We start from the raw sequence: 19965 nt of genomic DNA, 5'->3' as shown, positions 1-19965 counted from the left end.
TCGACTCCATAAATATAAATAGGTTCCCACATAGTTTCTTTAATGAAGTTGTGAAGTCCTTTTATGACTGTACCCATATGTTGAAAGTTAACTCCATAAATGTAAATGGTAACCACATTGTCTTTCGTGAAAGTTGTGATGTCATTATATGACTATACTTAGTGTTTAATGTTAACTCCATAAATATAAATAGGTCCCCACATTGTCTTTCATGGAAGTTAAAAGTTATTATATGACTAGACTCATATGTTGAAAGTTAACTTAAAAATATAAATAGGTCCCCACATTGTCTTTCGTGAAAGTTATGAAGTCATTACATGGTTATACCCTATGCTGAAATTCAGACTCAGTCATATTTATTTCCTTAAAATGAAATTAAAATGCAGATTACATCATTTTTAAATCGCACAGATATATGCCTATCACTTTTCATGTAATTCTAGGTTGTTATATTTAGTAAGAGTGTAGTTGGACACTGACTGAAAAAGAACCATTTGAGCTAAAACAAATGGGGTGGATTCAAACATGTTACTCTCTAGTTTGATGTGCATTCATGTAAAGTCATAGTATCAACATACATGTATGTTTCAAATCACATAAGGCTTATTCTTGCTGCTGTCTTTTAGACTGTTTGTTCAAGATCACTGTTTACCCATGAAATCCAATGGTTACTTCCAGACTTGGTCAAGGCTGGTTTTGGGGTCATAATGTACTACATATGTTCACAGTGAATCCCTGAGGCAGTTTCACACCTGTTGATATTATTGTATCAATTACTATACAAAGTCAGGTACCTATGAACGGGTTTAATTTTATTTATTCATATTAGCTTAAATACAAAACTCTTATTAGAAATACAGAATGTCCAATTTTGGAATTTTATTCTGTCCTATCTGAACCATATCCATCATGAATATTTTGAAAAATATGCTATTTTTTGTTTCTTAATTTGGTGCATACTTTTTAGGAAGAAATTAAATACTCAAATTTGAAGGAACTCAGCAGAGAACATTTTGGACATTTTTGCATTTTTGTGCATATTTTATAATAGAATTACTTTTAGGATACAGTGAGATTGGTAAATTTAACTGTTTACATTGTTAAGCTGCCAGTTCTCCTTTACATGTATGTATCAATGCATGGCTTACTTCAAAAATTTTAAAATATGTGATCCCTGTTGTATGTAGAATTTTAATGATCACTTATTACCAAAGGATTAAAAAGTGGACTGTATGATTACAAATATGGCAGTTCTTTTCAGAAAATACACATAAAATCATGGTTTTAATACAGATATGGCTGCATTTTCAGGCACAAATTAACATAATTTAATATGCCTTCATACGGCAAAAAGTAGTTTTGCCCATCTGAAAACATGCCATAAACATGGTATTGTATTTCTTACAAATAACTGTTAATAATATATTCATTGCAGCAAAAGAATATTCACAACTATTCTTTTTTACAATGCTGACATGTCTTAAGGACTTTTTAATTTTCTAAAGTTGATAGTATTTGACTGATTCTATATAATTTGTGTCTGTTGTAGCCCCTCCTGCACCCCAGCCTGCTGGTATTATGAATAATGGAGCCAAGGATGTGACCAAGGACTTACAAAAGCTTCAGCAACAGCTGCAGGATATCAAAGATCAGGTAGGTGATCCATTCCTTGTAAAAGTAACCTAAGTATGCATAAAGAGTGTCTCAAAGTGGATGGTGAAAATTCAAATAAAATGTAGTATTATAAATGGTGAATCAGAATACTAGGTATGACACCAAACATTGAAGTTTGTATATATAATAAGATGAGATACATAGTAATGTGATGTGTTCCTGTCAATATTCTTGTGTTTTTGGTTTTCATATTAGGTGTTTCTGATATTAGCAAATTGGTTATATTAGGGCTTATTATAGCAAGGGAGTGCTGTGGTATGTCTTTCAGTGAAGAAATTAGAAGTGTTTCATCCTTCTTCCATTATTTGAGGTAAATATTGGTTTTGTAGAATGGCAGGATTCACCACTGAATAGAGTAAAGTTTGTCAACCAGTCATTTTCTGCTGATACTGTATCTTATTCAGTTTGCTGGTGATAGAAAAGTAGAATTTATGGGATGGTCTTTTGCCCGTTTTCACTCATCCATTAGCACAAGTTTCTTATCACTACTCGTCATAAACTACTTGGAGGATTGCCATAAAACTGAATACTAGCATCATCATGGCTGACTTTAGAAACTAAGAGTTAAAACATGATTATATTTATTTTCATTATTTCATTAATTATGGGTAGATTTTATTGAAATAAGAAGCAGTTTACCTTTGTATAGTTTTTGCTGTTTACAGATTTCCACCATGACATACTCTAACTTCTCATCATACGGTGATGTAAACTGTTTTGAATCCCACAAAATAAATGCAATATTTACATTTGGACATATAAAATATGAATGCGTGTGTTTGGGATTTTTAACATAGCTTTAACAGTTTTTCATTTATATTGCTACAGTGTCTGCAGTGTGGCAGTTTATAGTGATGTCTATCACTGGGACATCATGCCACAGACATGTAGCATGATGCCCCACCCAGTCACATTATCCTGGCACTAGGCTAACCAGTCTTAATGCTAACCTTTTCAGATATGAAATCCACTCAGATTACATTGTTGAGAGTGGTACCTCTCAAACAGTAATTATAAACACATAAATATACTTAGCACTGATTACATCCAGTGAAAATTTCATGTCTTCTTCCATTCCCTTACACACATCTTGCATCTCCCATGTTTTGGGGCCAAATGCCAATTAATGTAGTACAGTATCATAACAAACTGTCCAAGTCACTGTTTAAGCAGAAAAGACGCTTAGTGTCATGTGGTTCCATATATCAGTAAATATTTATTAGCTTTCTTGATGTCACCTGGTTCCTTCTTGCAGTTTTCCCCATTGCTTGCTTGTACACTTGTGAGGAAGGTACTAAATGCCTTTTAGTTCTTTAGTGCAGGAAATTACCATGTACAATTTGGAGCCTTATTAGATAATACGCAAGTCTTTTTGCTTGATGTTCTGATACATAGAGGTACCAACAACAAAATTTATATCAACAAGAAATTCTTTGTAATATCACTGTGTCACATTTAAGAAACTTTTATCATTCAGATTTGGAGATAACATTTGAATTTTGTGACAGTGGTGAAAATTAAAATGTGATCTCAAAAGTACCAAATGATCACATGGTATCATGGGATTGTAGCTCAGTCGGTGGAGCCTCAGACTCCTAGTTCAAGGGTTGCATGTCCAATACTCGCCAAGACCAGCTGGAATGGCTGCCTTAGTGTGTCCTTGGGGAAAGTCACTTAGCTCCCATTTCCTCAACATGGTATAGCCAATAATGTGGTAAAAGTGCCATTAAAACCAGCACTACCTTACTGTATGGAGTGATAGATGAATGACCCATGACATACAAAAACATTCCTTTAGACATAACAATGATTGTATGATATTTTGTCCATTTCAAAATGAGCAATTTATTTCACACTAAAAAAGAAATTAATATTAATAGACATATGATTGCGTAAATGCTTGCAATAGTGTTATTAATTTGGAAATTCATTGTATGATGTAATTGTTCTTCAGTGATATCAGATAGATATAGATATATATATATATATATATATATATATATATATATATATATATATATATATATATATATATATATATATATATATATAAGAGGTGTTCATACTTTCAGACCTGTTGCCCGGTGTGTATGGACCGACTGAGGAACATGATCTTCATGTGTGGACATGGTACATGCCAGATGTGTGGAGATCGAATGGATGAGTGTCCAATTTGCCGCAAACCTGTGAAGAATAGGATTCTTCTGTATTAAATCACCTCCTGCCATAATCACTCCATCATCACATTTACAAGAAAAAAATTAATTTCTCTACCTAATTACCAGATTGTATTTCTTTTTAACAAGTCATTTTGCAGATATATTAGTAAAACTAAGAAACCTAGATGTATAACTCTGCTCAATAATATAGGATGATGTCATTTTTCAGGACATTGAATATCCTGGCTGTGCTCAATCTGAAACTTAACACCCACTGAATGCTACATTGGCCAAACTTTATCTGCAGAGCGAGATTATATATTGTCCTATAGGTGACATTTCGAACAGTATTGGTATTTTTGTAAGATATATAAGTAGTAAAAGGAAGAATATGTTTTATCTTTCCTACTACTTATTTATGCAGTGGAGTCTTTTTATTCACTGAAAACAAATTGTGGAAACCTTCATTTTACACAGAGAATAAAAAAAACACAGAAGAAATTTTAAAAAAATGAAGACTTAATTATTTTTATTCTTAGTAATTACCTGTGTTCATTTTATAGTGCAAATACTGTAGTGTCAGTGCTTAATAATGAGGTGATCTTGCAGCTATTGTTTGTGCTTATTACCAATCTGAGAAACATATTTCTGATCCAGATATAAAACTTGCTATAGGCTTATGTAAGATCTCACAAGAGCTCAGTATTGTGCGAGATCCACACGTATTTGAGGTGACCTTGCATCAAGTATGCTGAGCTTGTTATCACTCAAAAAACTTTGTCAAGTGATTTCGATCAAACTTGGTAAATGGACTAAATCCTTAGGATCTTTGATGAATACAGTTTTGAGTGTGGTCCACTAATATTAGTGTGTCAATACTTCAGTGTATCCCATAGGGATACAAGACTGAGAGTCAAAAATCTCTTTGCTGTCAAACCTGGGGGTCAGGCTGAGTAAAAAACAAACTTTGGTATCAAAACTGAGGGTCAGATTAAAAATTAGTGGGTCTCTAAAGTGCAAATGAGGGTAAATTTGGGAAACACTGTGATTCAATATCTGACCAGATTTGATAAAAAAAATTTCAATAGGCTTATATAATCAAGAAAACCATTTAGTTTTATTATGAATGAGATCTGTATAAATGAAAGAAAGTAAAAAATGATACTGTAAATGAAAATTAGATTTCATACCTATTCAAGTGATTCTTCATTCAAGAGAAATTGATATAGAAAAATTGAAATCTCATTTTATCCATTCATTCTTAATCACAATGAACGTGACTGTAAAATGCTGAAACTATCATTTGAACCATACTTACTAATGAAACACTTTGTATATGCTCTAATTACCATAGATTATTGAAGATCAGACCAGTGATTTTTGGGCAGAACCACAGAATCATTATCATATCACACAAGTCAGCTAGTATATACAAATGTTTATCGGTATAATAATCCTGAAATTGTTGAAATAACACAGTTCTGTTTCCTCAAAGCCTTGGATAATTAAGTTTGATTTTTTTAACACATTTTTTGTTTTTGCCCAAATTATCCAATCAGTATGTATTGGCTTGAATGATGAGGGGTTATGAAATGTGAAGTCGTTGAAGCTGGTTCATATATGAGGCAGGCTTAAACAAAGGAGTGATTCCATTGCTTGTCCATTTTGTTAGCATCTTTGCACTTTCATGGACTCTGAACACAGAAAATGTTGACACTGCTTGCTAATTGCATTAAGCATGGGATAGCTGGTCATGTGTTTGGTTCACATGTAGAGTGATAACATTTCAAAAACCTACAGAGATCTCATTTGAAAGAAATTGATGGTGCAGCTTTATGTACTGTTTTGTAAGGAAGAGATCTTACTCATATGACCAATTAGCCTGGTGTTCTTGGCTGTGTCATCTCCCTTCAGTGTTGAGTATAAGAGATATTAGATTTTGCTCATACAGGATTGTTATCATCATAGATTTGTTCTTTTTATTGTTTATTTAGGGTATTTGTATCATATATCATATTAATCTTGGAGGAGTTCAGTTAGGAGCAAGCGACTCAAAATTAATTATGTCTATATTTGGAAATATTTTTTTTCTCAGACTATAGTCAGATAGATAAAATTTGACATGATGTAATGCTGGGAAGATAGTTCACTCATAATTGTGTTCTTACAGTATTTCATAACCTTGCTTATGGGTCAAGTGTTAAGTTATTTAAGTCATGTGAGTGATACCAGGTCAGCTTGGATCTCATGTTTAATGAGAGGTCACCATCACAGTTTGTATTCAGCTTTGATGTATCAGATTTCATCTTCATCCTTTCATTGTCATCCTGTGCCATGACCATCATTTTTTACATTTTCAAAATGCATTTTAAACCTTAAATGATCTGACATCTCATAATTGTTGTATTGTGTATAGAAGGTGAGTGCTCTTTTCAAATTCAGTTTATTAAGAGAGTCTAATAAGATTCGAAGCATGATGCAACAATATTATTATGTTGGAAATTCCTTTGTATAACATTTTTTTTTACGACAGTGTCTCATTGCCCAAAAGATTTTTTTTACACTGCACTTTTTTGTACATAAGATTTAAAATATTTGACCACTGTCATAAATTTCAGTTGGAATGAGCACAGATGTAAGGTTCTTTTTATCACATGGTTCAAAATTCCAATTTTATGTTTGACACAATGCAGATTAGTGTAGTGAATTGACATTTAAATATATTTGGATGCCTCTATTGTTATGCCTTTACCTAATATTACACCATGATGTTATTTGTATGGTGTTATTATGTGTGTCATATAAAGAAGAGTTATGGGTATCATCATCATCATCATTATCATCATAATCAATCCCATAACCCATGAGGTCGTTGGGGCACCACAGATGACTTCACAACCAATTCTCTATTTTCTTTCCTGTTCTCTACTGCCGTTTGGGAATCTCCAAACCCCATGCCTGTCCACTCTTTAATGTTGTCTTCCCACCTGTTTTTCTGTCTGCCTCTTATTCTGCACCCTCTCACTGTGCCTTGAGACTGCAAGGCACAGTATGCTTATGGTTACCTAAACAACACAATAATGTTAGAAATCTTAACTTAGAAACTGTTAATAGTGTAACTGTTGGACAGTTTATGTACATGTATATGTATTGTTATCTGAACCTTGTAGTAATATATTTTGATGTTTGAAGGATGTCATAATCATAATTTTCCAGTCTACATTGACAGTAGGTTTAATTTAATAAGTTTATTCACAAAACAATTCAACTTCAGCACCTACTGTTCATTATATTAGGTCCAAAAGAAAAATAGCTTTGTGTCCAGTCTCCCAACCAAACCTGCTTATTGCCTACCAACCCTGAAATTTTTTCCAACCACAACAGAAAAAGGGGATTTTATGAATGTTGCGACCAGTCTGGATTTAATTTCATTCATAAGCAACAGTATTATGCATGACACTTTACTCATTGTGATGCTTTTCTTGTAAATATTTTAAGCACCTTGTTGACACAGAGTTGGCTTAAAAATTTAGAACCAGCTAGAAATCATAAGGATGCCAATTATTTTTCATAATTATAAAGAGAGTGTATATTTAATGATGATTTAACAGTGTATATTTGGAAGATACTGACAATGTCTTTTCCAAGGAAAATAATTAGATAATGCAGCCAGGTCACTTACGGTAAGTGTAGATGGTGAAATGTAGGGATTTATGCCATAAGAGGTGAGATTGGAGGTGGAGTAGAGGGTAGGAAGACTCTAGAAGTGTACACAGAGCCACTTTGCTTCCACTTCACCCCTAATCCTTTTATTATGCCAGATACCTAAGGGTGAAATGTTACACCTCTGCTTCGTAATGATGCAATTCACAATACACACCCTACTTTAAAATACATTATCAATACATGTACCAACTTGATGATCTTTTCATCATGGAAGGTCTGTCCTTGGTAGGGTGGTGTCATTTTATATGTATTGACCTGTTGGTTGTATTTCCAGTATACAGATAACAAACATAGACTTATCATCACACTTTAAAACAGATTACCTGTTTGTTGTCAGTGATTTTAATTAACCTATTTAGCTTTATCAGGCTGCTTCATTTGATTGATATCAGTGATCACATCCTTCGTTTTGCACTACATGAATGCTTTAAAGTACCTTATTACTAATTTCCTGTCTTCACTTATATTTGGAAGGCATGATGGTGTTATCTTAAAAAAAAATAGAGGAATTTTCTTGTGCAAAGAAAGTCTGAGTTGGCGAGCAGAGACATCCATCAAACAAATTTTTTAAATTCTACTTCCTGCAGATGCAAAACATTTGTTGTGGCCACAGTCAGTCATTTCTGTCAGTAATAAAGGAAAAATTAACAAGCCTGCTATAAGTTGTACACTTTGGAATCTGCCCCCTTTGGTGATTCTGTGGTAATTTTTTGTTTCTTCAGTATGTTCAGTTGCTGATTACATATTTCAGCATTAAAGGATATATTCCAAATCTGTTCCCTCTTTTACTATTTAAGTATTTATGGATAATATAATAGCTAATTCAGCATGAAGTTTCTCTGTTGCTTTGTATGTGTTTAGATTGATTATGGATGCAAATACTTCTGGTTTGTCACACAGTAAACAAGTTACAGTGAGTTCTGGTTGGTGGTTAGTGTTTTATTCTGGATTGGAATAAACAGTAACATTTAGTCCGAACTGAATGTAACAAATGTTACTGCAGGACACACCGAAAGTGCAGCCATGAAATTCTATCCAAGTAGACCAGATGCAAAGCAAAAGATAAATATTGCATTAAAGTGGTTATTAAATAATTGGTAAAGTACTTAAGTTAAAAATGAGAACAAATCTGGAATGTCTTCTTTTCATTTATATATTTTGTCAGTGGCTGGACATGGTCTCTGGATAAAATAATTAGCATGGAATCTGCAAAGCGGGGGGGGGGGGGTTGCAGATATTGAATCCCTTGAGTTAGTCACCATGTGTTTATTTGTAGGAGAGTGATGTTTCAAGAGGTTTTTTTCTCTTTGTGCTGACAGAAATAAGTGCATATGCCAGCCGCAGCTGTCTTCAATGAATTCTCAATTTAAAGAATAAATAGGCTAAAGACTGATGATTATTCACAACTGCTGAAGGTTAAAGTTACTTGTAGGGTGCAAGTATACTTTTTGTATTGATTCTTCACCCATTGTATATATACATAAATTGATATTAAAAAAAGTATTGATACACTGATATGTCACTTAATCGTTTCACCCCTTCCAGATACGTATGAAAAATGGGGGGGTAGAATATATCTTTTCCAACTGACCAGTTGAGTTGTTTTTAAATGTGAAAACAAAAATATTCATATTATTCATCAAGCGACATTTTTCATTTTTCATCATTTGACACTCAACACAACACTGGGTTTGAAGTAACAGTTTTGAAGTATTAGCTTTTATTATATTCTTTAAATGTATTCCCATTAATTTTGCATAATTGTTACTATTCATTATTTTTCTGTATTGAACGTGTCAAACATTTGCACATGTCATTGCCAACCATGTGATGTAGGATTGCTTTTGTTTACAGAAAACATGACATCCAGGCAGGATAGTGAAAACTGGCGTTTTGGATTTTTAGAAAGTTCAGTGTGTTGACAATGTCAGTGGTATAGTGATCAATATGGATGTTATGTTGCTTTTCAATATCACTGACATGGAAATGAAATTGCAAACATTGGAATGGGTGCCATTTGAAAGTACAGACATGTATTACAAACACTGTACAGTCATATTTTTATATATATTAAAATTCAGAGATCCTATTTGAATGCAAATGAAAATGGTTAGATATTTGTAATGCATAATTGCATACAGAAATGTAAATACTTCATCAGGAAGATGAGAACAATTTGTAGCATCGTTTCATCCTCATGAAAATTTTATCAGCAGTGCAACATCGTTACTTCATTTACATCACCACTGTTACATGACATCACAAAGAAGTAATGGCAAATCTGGGTATGTGCAGTTAGCAGTTGGACTCGTCTTTTAAGCAATTAAAAATGATAAGAATGAATGAGATTCCTTCTTTTCTTGAGAATGTATAATGGGCATGGATTTTAAATTCTGTTACTTGAAGAAGACACATTTTATTGGAAAGTCATAACATTATGTTTAAGTTTATATTTTTGTGATGGTGTACAGAATAGTGTTTTCATTTGTTCATTTCAAGTATATAATAGGTTATTGAATTTTGCTCTGCAAATTTTTTTGGAGGATTCATTGTTTAATTGAGCTGACTTGCAAGCATATTGGCTTCTGCCAAAACAAATTTCTCCACAAGGAAATTTTTAGTACAAATTTAATAACCAATATATATGTAACATACAAACAGTGTAGACTTATATTTACAGTAACTTCATGTCCTGGCAGATGTGAGTCTTTGCTGTTTATTCAAATTTTTTAGTTAACAATGTAGACCATGATCAGACAGGCATAAATGCTTTAGGGTGCATACAGAATTTCACCAATACATTTTCTTCAATACACACCTTAGTCTTTTGGGATTCTTATTATTTTCATTATATTTTAATAATTGATTTATAGGAAATTGTCAGATCGTAACAGTTGAGTTTCAGAAGAAAAAAGTTTCACTTTAACTGAGAGGCAGCAGGTTCATTCTTCTCTCAGATTGTGTTAGAAAGTGTTAGCATGACTGTATGAGGGTGGGGGGGTAACATTATAAACTGTTAGCTTGATCATATAAACTGGGGTTAACAGAAACTGTTAGCATGATTATATGAACTGAAGTTAACGTTATAAACTGTTAGTATGATTATATGAACTCGAGTTAACATTATAAACTGTTAGCATGATTATATGAACTGGAGTTAACGTTATAAACTGTTAGCATGATTATATGAACTGGAGTTAACATTATAAACTGTTAGCATGATTGTATGAGCTGGGGTTAACATTATAAACTGTTAGCATGATTATATGAACTGGAGTTAACATTATAAACTGTTAGCATGATTATATGAACTGGAGTTAACGTTATAAACTGTTAGCATGATTATATGAACTGGAGTTAACATTATAAACTGTTAGCATGATTGTATGAGCTGGGGTTATAAACTGTTAGCATGATTATATGAACTGGAGTTAACATTATAAACTGTTAGCATGATTGTATGAGCTGGGGTTATAAACTGTTAGCATGATTATATGAACTGGAGTTAACATTATAAACTGTTAGCATGATTATATGAACTGGAGTTAACATTATAAACTGTTAGCTTGATTATATGAACTGGGGTTAACATTATAAACTGTTAGCATGATTATATGAACTGGAGTTAACATTATAAACTGTTAGCTTGATTATATGAACTGGGGTTAACATTATAAACTGTTAGCATGATTGTATGAACTGAAGTTAACATTATAAACTGTTAGCATGATTATATGAACTGGGGTTAACATTAGAAACTGTTAGCAGAATGATTTGTAAAGTTGTTAGACGCTGATAAGAGAGGGAATAGTGAACAACTTTTGCTTTCTTTGTTTCTATTTGCAGTTAAAGGACACTTTGATAAACTTGATCCAGTCAGATATATGAATGTTATTTAAAATTTTGTTTTTCCATAAAAGGATAAAATCACTACTTGTAATTCATGCTACATTTTTTTATCACTGTTACTAAATTTTGAGTGCACTATGGTTTTTTTAGAAAGGTTTTGTATTTATGACAGTTTTGCTCAGGATCAGGATGTGTGCAATGTGGAACAAAAAGGGCTATGGTTGGGTAGTATATGTGAACTTTTATTTAATTTCTTGACATAGAAGAACTCAAATTAGAAGTTTTTGGGTAAAACATGATATCCAGAAGCAAGTCCTATCAGAAGGAAACTAGTTCAGAATATGATAGTATGAAATTTACAAGCTTTACTTCCCAAAACAAGGTCACTCAAGAATCATAAATGTTTCATTGTATTGACCAGTAACATTTTAAATTTTTGAAAGTACTTATTGGCATAAATGACATTTGCATGATCAAACTTGATACATTCACCCACATATTTCATGTTACAATATGCCTATTTAAATCAGTGTATTAAAAAAAATTGATATTTTCATGCTTGTATCATTGCATTTGTTTTTCATTTTGTGAATATTGGTTCAGTTATTTCAATTCCACATATTGTAATATGATTTGTACATATTTACTTCCATTATTATATTGGGACATATTGTTAATTAACTTTTATGTGTGGGGTATGGATTTTTGTTGACTCTGCATTTGGTGGTACATTGCAGTGGCTTTGCTTGCATGTCCATCCATTCATATCCAACATTGACCTGGGTGTTAAAGTTTTTTGTGTACTAAGTTTCTCAAGTACATTTGGACTTTCATGTTACTTAGTATGTTAATACATCTTGACATCAATTTACCAATACTCCAATTTATCCAAAGTTCAGTGGCAAGTTTGACATGCAGGCCATGGCAATCTTGTTTGGATTTAGTTGATTTGAATTTTTAAACTCTTTGAACTATGATGCTTCACAGAAGACGTCCTTGTCAACAAATTTACATGAATTAAAATATCACTAACATATCCTTTTTTTTGTAGTAATTTCAGTCCTCAAAGTCTGTGGCATGAAATCTACTGTGTGTTGCTAAGAATAGTATGTGTTTCTAAAAATAATAATGATGAGGACTTAGTAAAGTGCTTAATCTGAAGAAACCCAGAGCGCTGTACAATATGAATTAACATGTTAGGATATATATATATATATATATATATATATATATATATATATATATATATATATATATATATATATATATATCAATCGGATTACGGAAACAAACCTGATGAAATTACAAACAAAAGCATGCTGGAAAGAACTAAGCCAAGGAAACATTGCAGAGTATTAAGCCTGTTTTGCAGTTGAAATGGGGTGAGTTTTAAGAGCCGTCTTTAATGAGGTCACAGTGTTGTTCAGCAGGAAGTTCATTTCAAGTAGCTGGACCCAGACACACAAAGAACATTGTCATTAGGACTTCGTTTTGATAATGGAAATAATGATAATACAGGTGTGGGAAGATACGCATAAGTACCAAGAAGAGGTGTACATGTGATTGAGGTCAGATAGGTATTTTGGACTGGAGACAGTCATTGAAATGTAGCATAGAGAACATATTTTGTGTTTGATTCTGGAGCAAACAGGTATCAAGTAGAGGGTACATAGCAGGGGGAGGTGTGCTCAGTTCTTGGTACCCAAAGGATCATTTCAGCAGCTGTGTTTTGAAGTTTCTGTTGAAGATACCGAGATGAACCAGAAAGAAGAAAATTCCCCAACACATTTAAAGAGTACCATGGATCATCTTGCCAATTGTTATTGCTACTCCTGAGTGGATGGTTATATGCATGTGGTTTCCACTAAAAGACTTCTTACAATGTCTAGTTGGTTCTAAATACAGATGGTGCCAGTCTGACAGCCAATATGACCACCATGGTAGCCATATTGAAAATCTTATTATTGCTACTCCTCCTGAACAGAAAGTTATATCAACATGTTGTTTTCACCAGAAGATTTTTATGATTCCCGTTGACTCTCTGGTCATAAACTAAGTAACAGAAAGAACCAAAACCAACAAACAGTCTTGATGTATCACAACAGCATTGCCCATAACTCCTTTGAATAAGTTCATACTAGCCCCAGAATAATATTCTAGTCCAGAGTCAAAGATCACTTTGTAATGCCAATGAATAAGGCAAACAGATTTTTCAAATTATGTTAAAAACAGCATTAAACACATCTGGAGACCAATATTAAAATAAGAATATGGGAAATAAGAATGAACTAATTGATCAGCTCTTTCTCGTTATATACATAGTTGATGACCACCGCTCACCACAGTGACATCTTGAAAAAAATTTTGGAGCTGTTTCTGAATGGATGGTTATATCAGCATAGGGTTTTAACTACATGACTTGTTTTGATGTCTGGTTGGTCCTAAATGAAAATGGTGAGGGTATGACATCTAACATGGTGATAACACAGCAGCCATCTTGAAACTCTCATTGCTGTTCCTCCTGAAGGGAAAGTTACATTAGCATGGGTTTTTCACTGGAAGATTTCTCATCATGTCTGGTTGGCCATAAATAAGAAATTGTTCCAATCTGACAAATCCAGTATGGCTGCCACTGTGGCCATCTTGAAATCATATAACTACTCCTCCTAGTTGGAAGGTCATATCATCTTTGGGTTTTCTTCAGAAAATATCATGTCTTAATGGTACAAAAGTGAAATGGTGCTAATTTGATATTCATTGTGGCCACAAAGTTAGCTATCTTGAAAATCGTTATTGCTACTCCTAAGTACAATGTCGTATCTACATGGGGTTTTCACCAGAAGAATAATTGTGATATCAAGTTCATCCTGAATGAACATAATGTTGATCTGACCTCAGATATGGCTGCCACAATGAATACATTGAAAATCTTGTCTCTAATTCTCCAGACTGCATGGTTGTATGAAATGGGGTTTTTTCACCAAAACCCTTCCTATAGTGTCTTGTTTGTCCTGAATGAAAATGGTGTTGATCTTACAGCCAGTATGTATCACTTTTGTTATCCAAGATGGTTTCACTACTCAGCAGTTATAAAGAAGAAATGGTCAGTCCTGAATTTCTGGAAATTCTTTCTGGCTAGAAGAGCATTGGTCTCATCATGAGAGACTCCTGTTTTATACTAGTGTAGCTAGAACAATCCAATCTTTGACATGTTTGATCGTCCTTGAGGGCAAGGTCATTTATTCTGCTGCAATGCTTTGATTGTGGCTTGACATGCAGGCCCAAGACTTGTAACTTTCTGTCTTGCTCAGTGTAGCTTGTATGCTTATGCTGTACATATACAAATTAACAAGGGCATTTTGTACAGTTGTGTTATAAAAATTGCATAAAGTCATCCAAGTACATGTTGTTTTAAATCAATTCATATTTTGCCATGACTATATTTTTTCTGTGACTACATATAGGTGTCTTTGGACTTTTGTGAATTTTGACAGACAAGCATTTAACGAACTATATGTCCTTTTTGTTTGCTTTAGTAATAATGAGACAAATCCACATGTGAGACTACAAATTGATGCATATATGAATGTCATATGAAACTGAAGCACTTTTTTAACAATTTTAATGAGATATCAGTTATAGGATTATAAGTATTTGACTTGATATTATACAGTACGAGTTCATACTGGTGAACCATGTTACAAAACATTTTGTTAAATAATTTCTTTGTTTTTAATTTGTTAAAAACTTGATGCTTCAGAACTTGTTTCAGTGTGAAAGTAACATATATTAGGTGGTGCTCTATAGGTTAGTGTGTTGCACATGGTTAGAATTTTAAAGAAAGAGAATTTCACTGCATTTCCTCACAGGTTATACTGACTATTTAAAAAAGACCTTGTATATCTTAGGTATTTTTTGAAGAAAATTTATTTCCCTTTCATTTGTTTTATGATTGATGGGTGTAATATGGGTTATAGAGTATATAGTTTGGCCTTACTCTAGTTGTACACCTTTAAAAAAAGTGCTAGCTCCACTTGGTCAATTTCGCTTCCTGAACTTCAGAGGTAAATTGTGAAAGAAAAGAGCCAATAACTGTTTTTTACATTTTATATATTTGGTAACTCATAAATTGTCTTCCAGAAGCTGGTATTGTCTAGTCTGGTGAAATTCATTTTCCCAGTTTTAATAACTGCTACAATAGTGTACTTTAAACTAATTCAGGTTGATTTTTTGAGCAAAAAGGAGCAGTCATTTTAGTTAGCTGTGTGCTTAGATCCTGTACAATTTCCACAAGTACAATATCCAAAGACATGTCAGCCACATTACATCAATGTAGCATAGAGGTATTCCAACAATCTCTCCTCTGTGTATGTTTTAAATGCAAGCAGCTTCACCTTGCATACATCACCCTCTCAAAAGTACATAATAACTAGTGAGCACCCCCTTATACAGAAATGTATACTGTAAGTTTGAAATGGTATCACACAGATCTGTTAAATAAATTCGTATGTCATGTGTTTTATAGGCTTTCAGGAACATTTATGATTCTAAAAACCTGAGGATCATTGAAACATTCTAATCTGTGACAAAAATGGCATTCATGAGATGTGGATTTACTCACATTTCTGACATTTTTTAAACTTGTTTGGAACAAAATTAAAGCTGACTTTCGACCAATGTAAAATTGAAAAACAGAAATTATAGCACAAGAATTTTAATAATTTTTTTTTAAGGATGGCGATCATCTCTAAACCCAGTCTGCTGTACATAATACTTCTGAATCAGTAAATTTTCATAACATTATTTATGTCAGTATATTTGGGACATCAGATTTTAGAAATTTGTTTTAATGTATAAGAGACATTTGTAACTATGTCTGTACATGTAATGTGTATTAAGTTTATCACCAATGCAATATATGGATTTACATTTTAAAAGATTCATGTATCTGACATAGTTATGAATTAATTGCTCAATTGTAAAACTTCTGACTTCTTTCTGTAATCAGATATCCTATAGAATGTTAAGTGTTGGAGACTTGTGGTACTAGTCAAACTATGAAAATAAAGGTGACATATACCTTATATTATTCTACTTTTGACAGTAAAATTGAATGAAATATGTCAAAATCAGCTTTACCTCAAACATGTCCAATTTATCTTCAAGTACCTGTCCTGCCACCTTGTTAACGTATATTAAATATTTATTCTTGTTTGCATGCTTTGAATAGGTGTGTTTTCCATATTACCATATATGCTGCATTTGTTGGTTGAAAAACTACAACTGTGATGAACTGGAATAAACAAGTTTTGTCATTTGTTACGTATGTGAATTATCCATGTGGTAGCTTGTTTTATTCGGCATATAAAATACAAAGACATAAAAAGAGAATTTGTTTATCTTATTATTTCACACAATATTTCATTAATTAATATCATTTACTGTATATTCACTATTTTCTTCTTCAAATACGTTATCTGATCATAATTCCTTAGGAGGACTACTACCACATCGTATCCAGCCCTCCCAAGCTAAGAAGCTGAAAGTGATCTGCCCAGCTAGGTAGCAGTTAGAGTGATCTCCCTTGACAGGGATTAACCCCCAATCCAATAAATACTTGAGTTACTACTTAAAGTATTGTCAGTTAAATCTCAAATAATCGTAAATGTTCTATCATAAACCCAACAGTATAGAATGTTCCAAATGAATGCCAATGGAGTTAAATGTCCTGATATACCATAATGATGTAATCCATAATGTCTTTGAATGAGGTCTTGATAATCCCAAAATATGTTAATCCAGTCAGTGAGCACTTTAGTAATTTCAGTGAATGATGTAAACAGTTCCTCTCAAATTATCTGAACACATCTGCAAACTGATGAAGGATTCCCGAAAACGGATATGAAACCTGAATGAATGAATGTGTTTAAAGTCTCTCTACATTTTTCACTTTGCCTAACAGAGGTCTCGGAAACGCGTAATTACACGTATTTGGACGCCACTTTTCGATCTGGGACGCAAAAAATCACTGAGGCGCGAGTCCTCCGTTCGCATATAATAGGTGTGCGGGAAAATTCAAATACTTGCCAGTCCTGCTTTAGCCACCTGCTTTGTGGGGAAATGTGTTGATCAATTAGCTGTGCTGATATCTACAATGACAGAATTCAGTGACTGAAAATCCCCTTGATGTACATGTTGCCATTATAAGAGTACATAAAAAAGAACATGATGCAATAGCTGGGCGCAAGTTCAAAGGCTTTGACTGGCGGCTGGGTGGGAAAATTACTGATATTTACAGATTGAATTCAGAGGCAGAAAGACCTAGAGATGTACATGTGGTTATTTATAAAAGTACATCAAATAAACAACTTTAGCTTTCGTTATTGTGTTCATTTCCGAATGTAGCGGCATAAGCAGTGCACGTGACCTCAGAATCAAGACAAGTTGAAACTTGGACCAAATGCCATTCGTAAATTTGGATAAATATTTTGGGGTTAAACGGCAAACTTAGGAAGACTAACGAGATTCAGAAGAGTGCTAAAGCTGCTAGAATTGATAATTCGGATGGCGCAGTAGCTGAGTGTGAGAAAGTGTGATGCCTAGCTTAGTGTTTGGAATAAGTCCTTACTTGGATTGACAAAATTCAGTCTCACTCTGATGGACGAACAAGAGCTATGTCTGTGTTATAAAGAATGTAGAAATTAAACTCAAAGGCAACCAATAGTTCTTTTAATTTTCATAGTTTTTGGGGGAGAACCTGGGGTCACGCTACCAGGCGAAGTGGGTGACTATGTCGCCTAAAAATGTAAACTCCGCCTTCTTCTGTTAGAAAAGCGAAAACGGCTTCGCCCTGTGATTATTTAAGAGGTACATTGACCATACTTTTTAAAAATGCCCCTCGCCTTAGCCGGGTTAGTTCTAGTGTTGTAGCGAGATGTATTCATCAAGACATCAGTAGCTAGGCCTAGTTTTTATATCAATTACGTTGACAAACAAACTCTTGCCTATTCACAAGCATATGTTTTGATAGCTAATTGACGATTAACCCTTTTACGAGTAAGGTAGCAACTATGAATTTCCTACATGATATCCTTTGATGATAAAACATACAAACATGTGTTTTAAGATCAGAATCGGTGATCTGGATATATATTAACTGCCTCTTGTACACTATTTCGTCATAAAATTAGTTTGAAAATGTAGGCCTAACGGGAAATATTGGCGGACTTCGCTAAATCTGGGATGTACCAGTTTATTAGATTGTCTCTTTTCGTAAATCATCGGGCAAATATATTCAGAAAAATATACAAATCATTGAAAGCAAAGCCTATGCATTATTTTATTAAAGATTTAACTTTAAAATGCAAATTATGTAGGTCAGAAACATATGTGACAATGCTATGTTGTGGAATGCGCGAGATGCGCTTTAAGGTCTAAGCTGTTTACTGACTTGACACGTATTTGCTAAAATACGGAAAAAAAACAGCAAATCAGATTACTATTTAACCATTGCCTAAAATTACTTCAAGTACGTAGACAAATAAATAAACCATAAATTTGCAATCCTGTCAATGGACGGTTGTAATGAAGCTATATTAAAGTGAGTGATTACATTACGAAAACCTCTCCATATAAAAACAGATGCACTCACGTCTGTGTTGATTCTGTAGGAAAGAAGGGACTTTCGATGGTGGGACTCCTATTTTTACCAAAATGGGAGTCCTGGACTCCTACTTTTAAAATCCAAAAAGACCTCTGCCTAAGACAACAGAATGTTTAGGAATTCCATAGATGAGTTGTTTCCGATTGAAAAATTTCATCAAATTGTAAACAAAGAACTCATTTCATTTCACATTTTTAAGAAATCTCAATGAAACCAACAAGCTTTCACTTTGCCCAAAGACACAACAGAATGTTCAGGAATTCCATAATACTGAGTTGTTTCTAATTGAAAAACTCCATCAAATTGTAAATAAAGAACTCATTTAATTTCACATATTTAAGAAATCTCTGTGAAACTAAAAAGCATTCACAATGTCATCTAATATTGTGAACTTTTATTTCAAATCCTACCCAAAAGGGGTTAGAATCTATGAAAACGGTGAATTGCTTGAGCTTCCTGGACATTATGCTCATCATCATCATCATCATTGGCGGCTCAGTCTCGAGAGACCATGCGAATAGCGCCCTTGAAGTGTCGTCTGTCTCTGGGGTATTGTCATAGTCTGCTGTGGTTGTGCAGGCCTATGCATGAGTGACAGTCCCTATTGCAGTTGGTGCAGACATACTGGGAAATCTGAGTTATTGGGGTTGCTGACGTGCTCTTCTTTCTCTCACGTTTCTCTGCCGCCAACTGGTCTCTCCTAGCATCAGCGACTGCTATGCCCTTGTTTAACGTCAGTCTCCAGGTGCATCGGTCCTCGGCCAGCACTTCGGGTGAAATGTCGCAGGCTTTCATGTCCCTCTTGCACACATCTTTGAAATGGAGTGAGGGGCGGCCAACTCTTCTGTTGCCAATGGCATCTGTCCATATAGGATGTCCTTTTGGCAGCCTTCC

At 33.7% G+C, this 19965-nt stretch overlaps 1 protein-coding gene across 1 annotated transcript in view; it reads left to right on the top strand.

Moving 5' to 3' along the window:
• The window catches only part of LOC149806917 (E3 ubiquitin-protein ligase MIB1-like), a 201240-nt gene extending 184441 nt beyond the window's left edge, over nt 1-16799 (top strand). The window contains exons 21-22 of the mRNA XM_089959672.1: nt 1550-1653; nt 3747-16799. Of these exons, the coding sequence (XP_089815798.1) occupies nt 1550-1653; nt 3747-3887 (245 nt within the window). The 3' untranslated portion in view covers nt 3888-16799. The remainder of the gene's footprint in view (nt 1-1549; nt 1654-3746) is intronic.
• Nucleotides 16800-19965: the final 3166 nt, after the last annotated feature.

Source organism: Sinohyriopsis cumingii, chromosome 1 (genome assembly GCF_028554795.1).
Source record: "Sinohyriopsis cumingii isolate HCF-2022 chromosome 1, ASM2855479v2, whole genome shotgun sequence".
Taxonomy (NCBI): Eukaryota; Metazoa; Mollusca; class Bivalvia; order Unionida; family Unionidae; genus Sinohyriopsis; species Sinohyriopsis cumingii.
This window is presented reverse-complemented; position numbering and strand designations above follow the sequence as displayed.